This window comes from Anomaloglossus baeobatrachus, chromosome 1 (assembly GCF_048569485.1).
Source record: "Anomaloglossus baeobatrachus isolate aAnoBae1 chromosome 1, aAnoBae1.hap1, whole genome shotgun sequence".
Lineage (NCBI taxonomy): Eukaryota > Metazoa > Chordata > Amphibia > Anura > Aromobatidae > Anomaloglossus > Anomaloglossus baeobatrachus.
Genome location: NC_134353.1, coordinates 852,009,817 through 852,021,884, shown reverse-complemented (window position 1 = coordinate 852,021,884; position 12,068 = coordinate 852,009,817). Strand labels below are relative to the sequence as shown.

The 12,068-nt window shown below is 45.0% G+C and overlaps 1 protein-coding gene across 4 annotated transcripts in view; it reads left to right on the top strand.

Moving 5' to 3' along the window:
- The window catches only part of FAM169A (family with sequence similarity 169 member A), a 164,008-nt gene that overhangs the window by 104,397 nt on the left and 47,543 nt on the right, over positions 1 to 12,068 (top strand). For all 4 annotated transcript variants that reach the window (XM_075325404.1, XM_075325410.1, XM_075325416.1 and 1 more), the window contains exons 7-8: positions 3,811 to 3,939; positions 8,609 to 8,742. In XM_075325404.1, the coding sequence (XP_075181519.1) occupies positions 3,811 to 3,939; positions 8,609 to 8,742 (263 nt within the window). The remainder of the gene's footprint in view (positions 1 to 3,810; positions 3,940 to 8,608; positions 8,743 to 12,068) is intronic.

The following is a 12,068-nucleotide window of genomic DNA, read 5'->3' as shown; positions in this document are numbered from 1 at the left end:
AAGGTAAATATCGGGCAACCAACCCGATATTTACCTTGGTTACCAGCGCACGCAGCTACACGTGCAGAGAGCAGGGAGCAGCGCACACCGCTTAGCGCTGGCTCCCTGCTCTCCTAGTTACAGCACACATCGGGTTAATTACCCGATGTGTGCTGCATCTACATGTGCACAGAGCAGGGAGCAGTGCACACCGCTTAGCGCTGGCTCCCTGCTCTCCTAGTTACAGCACACATTGGGTTAATTACCCGATGTGTGCTGCAGCTACATGTGCACAGAGCAGGAGCCGGCACTGACAGTGAGAGCGGCGGAGGCTGGTAACAAAGGTAAATATCGGGTAACCAAGGACAGGGCTTCTTGGTTACCCGATGTTTACATTGGTTACCAGCGTCCGCAGAAGCCGGCTCCTGCTGCCTGCACATTTAGTTGTTGCTGTCTCGCTGTCACACACAGCGATGTGTGCTTCACAGCGGGACAGCAACAACTAAAAAATGGCCCAGGACATTCAGCAACAACCAACGACCTCACAGCAGGGGCCAGGTTGTTGCTGGATGTCACACACAGCAACATCGCTAACAACATTGCTGCTACGTCACAAAAGTTGTTCGTTAGCAGCGATGTTGCTAGCGATGTTGCTTAGTGTGACGGGGCCTTTAGGCCGTGAGCTGACTAGACCTTTGTCTTACCACTTTCCTTATGATGAGCCTTCTTGGTATCTGACCTCTTGACTATCAAGCCTCATGTTTAGCCCGTGAATACTGACTGGCGTCACATCAAAGAATTTGCTTCCAATCTTTGAGCAAGTGACAGGGCCTCTTTATGAAAAATGATAGCAAGTGTCCCTAATTCTTCCTCAAGGGACCCAGCTTTATAGAAAAAAATAATGTCCACACTTCCAGGTTGTGGGATCTCGACATGGACAGTTGCTGCCAAAAGTTTTGACACTAACACAACTTTTGTTTTTTACAACGTTTGCTGCTTGAGTGTTATTTGATCTTTAAGTCTACATGAGTGTCACCATCCAAGAGAAATGTTCCAATTTTTTCTCTCGACATCCTAGAAGCACCTTAGTTTCTTACGTTATTTTGTTCTCATTCGTTTTTTTTTTCACTGAAGCAGGTGTGCTGTCTGATCTTTTTTTTTCCCATTGACTCTTACCAATAGATCAGTCAAAAAACGGATAAAACGCAGATGAAATGCTGAAGTACAAAGTGCGTCTTTAGTGTGTCATTCTTTTTACACAGATCACCATAGACTCTAAAGACAGAGTCTGATCTACAAAACAGATGAGAACAGGCCAATATCGAAGTCTTACAAACTCTAGACATTGATCTGTTTTTAAAACAAATGTGTGTGTTGCTCTTTGAAGCTTTATGGAACAATGTCCTGTCTAAGGAAAAAAAAGGGCAGCAAAAGGACATGTCACACAGATGTGTGAATGTATGGTGTATACCAGCTTTGGGCCAAATCCTGATTGATAACAGCCCATTTTTACCAACTCAGTGCTTGGAGTTTAGCACTAATTCAGTGTTTTTGTTTGTCCACCTGCTTTTTGAGGATTGACCAAAGGATCTCAATGGGATTTTGTTCTGGGAAGTTTCCTGGCCATGGATCCAACATTTCAATGTTTTGTATACGACCCACTTAGTTACCACTTTTGCCTTGTGACTAAAGGGTACTTTACATGCTGCGACATCGCTAGCGATCTCGTTTGCGATGTGAAATTCGCAAGTGCGATCTTTCGGGATCGCACATAGGTCATTTTACGCATGTGCGATCTTTCGAGATCGCACTTGCGATCTAAAATTTCACATCGCAAACGAGATCGTTAGCGATGTCGCAGCATGTAAAGTACCATATAGTCTCCATAATGGTGTCAAAAACATTGTTCATCACCAAATTACTAATGGTTCTTTGGGAGAAGTTTCTTTTGGAGGATGTTTTGATCCCATTCTTTATTTATGGCAGTGTTCTTAGGCAAAATTATGAGTGATCCCACACTTATACTTCTATATACATAATTATTTTCTTCTTTTACAAAAAAATGGTGAATGGTCAACCTGAAATTCTTATACATTTCCATCTTCTAATAGCCTAAACAATTCTCATATTTCCACTTCAGTGTATGGTGCTACCATAATTCCTGGACAGTACACCCACTGTTTAGATCATCCCTTCTCCAACCTATCCTGCATGCAGCAGCTGGATCCCTCATTTGGCCTACTGTTACAATGATGCCCTTATCTTGCATTATTCATTGCACTGATTGATGACCACTTTACAATACAATTTAAACAAGTCACTCTCACAATGCTCCTCACACTGCCGCAACTTCCTAAAATTCCTCCTTCATCTCCATCTACCACCATCCTCATTCTCTCTGTGTTGTGCCAATGATCTAAGGGGTAATTTGCACGCTGCGACATCGCAGGCCGATGCTGCGATGCCGAGCGCGATAGTACCCGCCCCCGTCGCAGCAGCGATTTCCTTGTGATAGCTGCCGTAGCGAACATTATCGCTACGGCAGCTTCACATGGACTCACCTGTCCTGCGACCATCCCTCTGGCCGGCGACCCGCCTCCTTGTTAAGGGGGCGGGTCGTGCGGCGTCATAGCGACGTCACACGCCAGGCGGCCAATCGGAGCGGAGGGGCGGAGATGAGTGGGATGTAAACATCCCGCCCATCTCCTTCCTTCCGCATATCCTACGGAAGCCGCAGTGACGCCGGTAGGAGATGTTCCTCGCTCCTGCGGCTTCACACACAGCGATGTGTGCTGCCGCAGGAGCGAGGAACAACATCGGACTGTCGCGTCAGCGTAATCATGGATTACGCCGACGCTGCACCGATGATACGATTACGACGCTTTTGCGCTCGTTAATCGTATCATCGAGCCTTTACACACTACCGTGTCGCCTGCGATGCCGGAAGTGCGTCATTTTCAATTTGACCCCACCGACATCGCACCTGCGATGTCGTAGTGTGCAAAGCCCGCCTAAGACTAACCAAAGACTAAAGGGGGCTTTAGACACAGCGATATCGTTAACGATATGTCGTTGGGGTCACGGAATTCGTGACACACATCCGGCGTCGTTAGCAATGTCGTTGCGTGTGACTCCTATGAGCGAGTGCTAACGATCAAAAATACTCACCTAATCGTTGATTGTTGACACGTCGTTCATTTTCAAAAAATCGTTGCTGGTGTTGGACGCAGGTTGTTCGTCGTTCCTGAGGCAGCACACATCGCTATGTGTGACACCCCGGGAACGTCGAACAGCAGCGTTCCTGCGTCCTCCGGCATTGAGGTGGGCGTGTCGTTAATGCGGCTGGTCTCTGCCCCTCCGCTTCTATTGGCGGGCCGCTGTGTGACATCGCTGTGATGGTGCACGAACCTCCCCCTTAAAAAAGAGGTTGTTCGCCGCCCACAGCAACGTCGCTAGGAAGGTAAGTACGTGTTCCGCTTCCTAGCGATATTGTGCGCCACGGGTAGCGATTTACCCGTGACGCACAAATGACGGGGGGCGGGTGCTTTCACGAGCGACATCGCTGCGTGTAAAGCGCCCTTAAGACTATCCTCCATAATCCGAACCTCCCATTCTAGTCTCCAATTCTTTTCTCTATGAAGACGACTTGCATTACTTAGATTTCAAGCAGACACCCTTCCAGGCCCTCTAATAGCATTTTTAACATTGCCAGTAATATATAAAGATTTGTTTTGTGTTACATGGAAAAATTCACATAGCATGGATGTGTATTGTTTCTGCTTTGTTTCTACCGTACGGAAAATTTCCTTTAATAATACTTTTTTTTTTCAGCCTGCAAGCAGTATATAGACAAGTATCCTGGAGACCAAGAGCTGCTTTGGGAAGTTGAAGGAGTTGGTCATTGGTTCCAGAGAACTCTTATCACAAGTATTATACAGAAGGAATCACAGAGATTATTGGGTAAAATATATCTATAACTCAATAGAATATTTGTTTACTTTATTGAATATACAGTAGGTGAAATAAGTATTGCACACGTCACCAATTTTTTTAAGTAAATATATTTCTAGTGCTATGAACATGAATTTCTCACCAGATGTTGGCAACAACCAATCCAATCCACACAGGCAAAGAAATCAAACCATAGATGTCCATAAAATTAGTGATGTGTAATAATGAGAAATGACACAAGGAAAATAAATATTGAACACACTTACAGAAATGTATTTAATAGTTTGTACAAAAGCCTTTGTTGGTAATGGCAGCTTCAACTAGTCGCATGCATTGCTCAGGTGTGGTTTTGCCCCATTATTCCACACAAGATGGGCGTAACTAATCGACTACCAGGTTCTTCACTAGAGATTCTGATGGTGAGGTTAGGCTTGCTTCTGCTGGTAGCCGCGAGGTAGCCCCCCATGGGAACTCTCAGTACTGTAGCAGCTAACCTAAAAGAGTCAGGGATGCTGATAGCAGCTGACTCCAAAGGGTCAGGGATGCTGGTACAGATTCGGGAGCCAGACAGAGCAGGACCACAGGCAGTAGAGGATTTGGGTGCTGGTACTGACAGGATGGATGGTGCAGGCTAGTCAGGTTCTGGTTTCAAGTCAGAGACCAAACAGGTACAGGTGCAGGCACAGGGGGAACAGCCTGGTGTAGGATACAACCACAGGACATGAATAGAGGATACTGGATACCAATACTGGGCAACGACACAGGAAACGATACTGGATACAGATGTGGAATACAGGACACAGGTACAGGATACAAAAACAGGTTACATGCATAGTATTACAGGGTCAGGAACCTTGTTGCAAAGGCACCTCCCTAAAGGAGAGGGTGGCCTGAATACATAATTCCTCCCAGCGGTAGATAAGAGGCCTAACCTAATTGAAAGCGCTGACCCTTTAAGAGGCATGAGGTATGCACACGCCCTAAGCGTGCTCCCGGGAGACCTGCGCTGTGGACATGAGACATGGCGAAAACTGGACAGCCAGGGAGGTGAGAGTGGCAACGTCTCTACTGGGAGGACAAAGTGGGACAATGCAGTGGCACTACTGCTGGCATTACAGCTAGAAGCTTTATTTTCTTTTTCTGAAACCAATTGAGAGTTTCCTTGGCTGTGTGTTTTGGATCATTGTCTTGCTGAAATGTCCACCCTCATTTCATCTTCATCATCCTGGTAGATGGCAGCAGATTTTTATTAAAGGGAACCAATCACCAGCATTTTTGTATATAACCTAAAGCCAGTGCTATACTGGCACTATAAGGCTGATTCTATACATACCTGTAGTGGTCAGCTCGGATGTTTAGGTTTTGAAATCCAAAAAAGTAAAGTTTATTAAATTAGCGGCTTGTTGAGTGGCAGATGCAAAGGAGCAGATAATATATTCATAGTTATCCCCTCCCCCTGTTAGAATTAGTATATGTATTGTACAAACGATTCACTTTATCTGTTGCAGGACCTGTGTGAGGTCATACCCATGTGACCAGAAGGGGCGGGGCCTCAGCCAACAAAGCTGGATACCAGGTCACATGGGTATGACCTCACCACAGGTCCTGCAACAAAGTGAATTGTTTGTATAATACTTATGCTAATTTTAATAAAGGGAGGGGATAACTATGAATATATTATCTGCTCCATTGCAAATGCCACTCAAGCAGCTGTCGATTTTTTAAACTTAACTTTTTTGGATTTCAAAACATAAACATTGGAGCTGACCACTATAGGTATGTATAGACTTAGCCTGATAGTGCCAGTATATAATTGGTTTTAGCTTATATACAAAATTCCTGGTGATTGGTTCACTTTAAGCATGTCACACTACATTGATCCACTTCCTTCAATATGAAATTTGCCAGTGCCCACCTTGAAAATTCACTTTTGGTATGGTGTTTTGGGGGTGTTTTGTGCCTTTTGGCCTCCAAACATGGTGTGTATTTTGGCATCCAAAGAGTTCAATTTTGGTCTCATCTGACCAGACTATATTCTCCCAGTATTTCACAGGCTTGTCTAACTGGCCATGGAGGTTGAGTGCTTTACTTATTATTTTCTTTGAAGCCATTGTACCTGCTGATTCCAGGTCTTTCTGTAACTTTGCACAGTTGGTCTTTGGCTTTGTTGCTCATTAAGCTTTTTTGCATGAGCCAATCTGTGACTATTATTTGCCTATGGTGGTATTTTTGTTGCTCACAATGAGCTACTTCAGCAAATGGGGTTGTCCGGTATTCTGATTAAAATCTGCAGTTATTCTATGTGCCATCAAAATTCACCGGTGATGCTGGCGAGAGCAATTTATGTGATTTACATACTTTTGGCTATATTCCGACTTGACGTGCTCTGTTTCGTTCAATTTACTTGTATTGAGTGAGGCCAAGCACGTTCAGTTGGGATGTGACTGCATGTAGGCAAATTGCATACTTGCATTCACATGACGGCTGTCTGTCGCCAGCTATAACGAAGAATCCTGACAGTATGATATAGAGTGACTGCAGACATTCATCAGAGAATCGAGCAACCACTTTAATTGGCCAAACCTGTTAATTAAACCCCTAAAAATTGAAATTTCAAAACCCAGAAAGAGCAAGTCAAAGATTTGTGAAAATCCTAAGATTGATAGATATGTTAAAAATAAGATAAATAAGATAAAAATGATGAAAAAAATGAAAACAAAATTTTCAAAACATCTCGATTTATTTAGCATTGAGTATGAGCACCACAGAAATGCACGCACACCGTGGCTGCTATCAATGAGGTTATTAATGGTTGTCTGAAGAATGTTCTATAACGTTGAATGAACTTGGGCAGATCATCAAGATCCGCTTGGTGGCAGCTCCCTTTGAAATTGCTGACCAATGACGTCCCAGATATGTTCGATGGCAGACAAGTCCGAAAGCTGCAAGCCATTGTATCAGATTTAGACCATGCAGGCTGCTCAGACTAGCATGTGCAACAGGCAGCCTGGTGTTGTTGTATTGAAAAATGGCTCCTGGGAGAGTGGAGAAATGGCCGTATCAATGGTTCCACCACCAAATCAATTTAACGCCGAACTGTTAGTGTATTTTGAATGAAATCCAGTGGAGTATGTCTATTGTACATTATGACCATATTATAATCCTAGGAGTAGGGCCAGTGTAATATTCTCTTGTGAATATTTCTTTATGGTGGTACCCGTGCGGTGTCATCAAATTAAAAAATGGAGTGTTGTGATCCATTATAGTACTACTACTGCAAGTGAAATGGAATGTCACATACCAATCTTAAAGCATCAGTGTCTCCAGAAACCATCAGAAGGCGTTTGCATGACATTGGGCTACGTGTCAGATGTCCAACTGAATGTGTTCCATTGATCTTCCTGCCACCACTCTCAAAGGCTATCATGGTGCAGAGCAGGAAGGCAATAGAGGCTGAAGGAGGTCTATCTCTTTTAGGGATAAGTGCCGCTTTTGTCTTGAAAGCAATGATAGCCAGAAATTGGAATGGGGACCTTGTGGGCAACGTGATAATTAGGCCTTCACGAGGAAATGGGAAAGTGACCCAGGAGGCATTTGTTAACACAGCACCAGGCCACATGTTGTTTGATTACAGTCTGCAGCTGCCTGCCCAGCCTAAAATTGCTACCATCACAGCATCTCCAGACTTTTCTCCCATCCGGCATATTTGGGACATAACTGAATTGTTGCAAAGAGAGCTGCCAGCAGTGGATCTTGATTATTTGCCCAAGTGCATTCAGCATGGCAGAACATTCCTCAGACAACCATTGATAACCTCTCTGAGAGTAGCCAAGGTGTGTAATTACGGGGATGTCTGCTTATGGCAATGATACGTGATACTGAATATGTGTGATGAGCTGTTTGTAGATCCTATGGCAGCAGGAAGTAAACAGTGCATGGAGATGTAGCACCAGCTCCCCCTACACTATGTAGTACTATTCTATAGGACTGTAACTCAACTCTTTCACTTCAATAGGATCTGAGCTGCAATACCAGAAAACAGTCCATGCACAATATATAAAGTTGTGTTGTTACAGCTCCATAAACTGTTTACTGCACTGTCACTGTTTATCCATTACCAATATCAAAGTCCTGAACTATCCCTGAATGTCTCCTGAGGCTTGCGTGACATTGTTATGCCACAAAGCTAATGGGCAGCTCCGCTTCACTTTCACTACCGTTCTATGAACCTCAGATGTCTGAAGACGTCATGAGAACTTTAGCCCATTTGTGACCTCTAATTGACTGCAGTGCTCACGGGACATAACATTGTCATATGAGCTTCAGGAGACTCAGCACCAATGTTGCTACAGCAGCGCCGGTGCGAGAGTTGTAAGGAGCCTTTTTTGGGGAATATAATAATTTATACTGTAGGTGTTGGCCGAGTAGTGGACAACCCCTTTAATATCTTAATCTTAATCTAGAAGGTAAGAATTCTGTGTCTGTCCTGTATATAACATTGCAGTAATGTATTTACTGCAGTCTGTGGATTTGTTTTTTACATTCTTATACAGTTTACAGAATATGAAGTCATTGAAGTTGTGAAGATCTTGAATGCACGGCTCCATGATAACTCGTAGATCTCCCCTGTAATAGAATTGCCATATAATCAGATTTTTTATTTTTGTTATTCTTCCAGATAAAGAAAATGCCAAAGATGACTCAGTTCCTCAGTCTACAGAGCAACAATCATTGCAGCCACCAGCCGAATTACACGTAGAACACTCAGAGGAAAAAGAGGATATTCAGATAGTGACTACAGAGGACACACAGGTGGGATTATAGGTCTCTATCAGTGGTCCCAAAACTCTTACCTTGAGCGCTACATTAAGCACTAAGAGAGGTTCACAAAACACATCCAGAGCCCCAAGAGCAATGACATTAAAATTTTGCCATCCCACCCCACAGTAGAGACATTCACAACTTCCATTACTAGTATAATGAACGCTAAAGCTGTCACACGAAGGCAGTATATTTATATCCAGGGATGCCCATCTTAACCCCATTTTTTATTTTCTCTTCAAGCACTCCCCCAACACTATTGCATCCAATTTGATGCACTCCTCAGGATGGAGAGACTGCCAGGACCCAACCACCACCATTTTTTCCCCCCTAGAAAGACACGACACCGTTCTCTTATAAATTAAAATACTTTTATTTGAATTTTCCATTTTGGAGAGAGGCATGGAGAAAAAACCACTCTCATCTTTTGGCTTAAAATTTGGTCGCAGCTTTTAACCAGGCATTAACTTGCCAACATCACGGGGTTCAGGTAAATGTACCGCCTTCCGGCCGTCCGGCGCGGGTATTTCACCACCACTTTTTCTACCCCTTCCGCTGCTGCGACTTAAACACAGAAAAACTCAATCAACTTGGAAAACAAAAGGGAGGGAGGATGGGAAACAGGTCCGGGTCCTGCAGCAGAGAGGCCGGAAGCAGGGCAGCACAGTGATATGTATCCAGGAGGCGGGGCTTAGGCCAGTCACACCACAGGAGGTGGGGCGGCAGGTCAGTGTCTTTCTAGGGGGAGACCTCTATTTTAACATGCATAGGGGCCAGCAGTCAGGGGGCAGCATCTCAAGTTTCTGGCTGCAGTGCCCCTCAGACTGCCAGGACCCAACCACCACCATTTTTTCCCCCCTAGAAAGACACGACACCGTTCTCTTATAAATTAAAATACTTTTATTTGAATTTTCCATTTTGGAGAGAGGCATGGAGAAAAAACCACTCTCATCTTTTGGCTTAAAATTTGGTCGCAGCTTTTAACCAGGCATTAACTTGCCAACATCACGGGGTTCAGGTAAATGTACCGCCTTCCGGCCGTCCGGCGCGGGTATTTCACCACCACTTTTTCTACCCCTTCCGCCAAGGAGCAGCACCGCGCCAGCAAGCTGCGACCCCCCCCAAAAACTGAAATACCTGAGCCGTCCCAGGCATTTCCGAAACCACCATATCCATAACATCATCATTTGGGGTGTACCCATCCGAGCTTAAGGACAGCCAAATATTGCCTTCCAGCTGGCGGTGCCAGACCAACAACCTCTTTTTTTTTTTTTTTAAAAAACACTTTATTAACAGCACAACTTGGGTAGGCCCCGATCGACCATGCGCCAGGAGAGATCCTTATCACCTTCTTCCATAGCTCCAAGCCCCCTGGGCCAGAGGGTAACCTTCGACCGGATCGTTGTAACACTCTGCACTAAAACAGGGAAACTTGTACCTCTCTGACCGGATAAGGGTAAGAGGCCTAGCTAGACGGCCTTGGACCAGATACTTGAAGCCTATGTGTATCACCAAGTCGATTGTAGAAAAGAGAGCTCACGCAATCTTGGTCCCCTCCGATAAACCCACAGCTGAGCCAAGCCCCGGCAACCTCTCCAATTACTTTCACTGTAACAGGAACAAAGAACCGACCACCAAGGCGAAGACGCGAAGATCCGCTCTCCTCGCAGCCAACATATATGGAAGTAACCTCGGACCCAATCACTGGGCCGACTTGGATCTGAAAGGCAAAAACACTGTCAGAACAGGGAATTCTCGTAACCGTCAGACACCTCTTCTCTCCAAGGTGGTACTGACAAAACTTTTTTTTTTTTTTTGGATAAACAAATCACAATCATATCATTTTACATTAGCCCTGTACGCTGTTCTGAATCTCCTTACGTGTCGAATAAAAACCCGATTTCAAAAAAGAAAACCAACTCCGACCTGTCGTCCCTCATAATGCATTTCCATTGTCGTCACCTGATCCACTGAAACTGTGCTCATGTATGCTGGCTCCTGAAGCCTTGTAGCACCCCAACTCTGGGAGAGTACGTGCCGGGTACCAGGCTGGCAAACACCAAAAATAACGAATGAGTAACCGTCGCATTACCAACCAAAAACCAGCCCAAAAAATGAAGGACAAACTACGTGACGCTAAAATGAAGTGCCGTCGTCATGGGTAAAAACTGGTCCCATACTCCCGCTCGCCTAAGAGAAACAACCGACAACGTCGGGACACCCGCCGAGTGAGAGAAAAAGATCCAAAATATCAATGTATAGATTTGCAATGGGGCGAACAATCCAAACCACCCCTTTTTTTTTTTTTTTTTTTTTTAAAAAACAAAACAATCTTCGGCTAAAAAAGAATAGGCCTACTGTGCTCCACTCGCTTACCATAATCATCCAACCCTTCAATACCTTTCACCCCACAAGACCCTCATCGCTTCAGTACCGTTCCGCAATTTAAATTTGGGAAGACCGACCTCGTAACAGTTTGCTTGCAACCGAAAATGGTGCACATTCGCTGACTACTGCAGGGCGTGTAATACTAGAGGGTGGCTTGTAAAATCGTCACGCACATCAACCACCAGAGCAACACCCGCTGAATAACGTACCATAGAACCGTCAAGTCCATGCAAAATGGAGGCCTGGATCATAGGCCTAACTTCACCACACACCCCACCATCTGGCTGAGAACTCCAAACCTTGATCCTGCTGGTGGGTTGAGTTACCAAAATACCTGAGATTGGGATTGCAATAAGGTGCCCGATGCTAACCCGGAACCCAGATGCCTGTTTTGTCTTCAACCCTGCATTGACCCATAAGCATTCCAAGCCACAAAAAACCTAATTAGCCTGATTACTTATTCGAGGAAAGGGCTGTAGTTGGTTAAGGCTTTTACCCACCGGCACCGTCGGACCACTGGTCATTCTCCTATTTCCCAGTCCACCCCCCCTTTTGTGTAGCTGGAACCGAAATAGGGGAAAAGGCGCAATCAAAGTTAGGTTAATGGACCATGCCCCCCCCCCCCGGGCCCAGCATAAGGAGCATTTTTTTTTTTTTTTATATATATATATATAACTATATAAACCCTTTGTATCGCAAATGATCTCAAAACAGCTGGCCCTGCAACGCCGTAATACTCCATCTACAAATCTGTCTGTTCCTGCTCTTTAAACTATTATGGCATGGCACGGTGGCTCAGTGGCTAGCTGCAGCCCTGGGGTCCTGGGCCCAAATCCCGCCAAGGACACCATCCGCAAGGAGCCTGTACGTTCTCCCCGTGACTGCGTGGGTCTACTCCGGGCACTCTAGCCTCCTCCCACACCCCCATA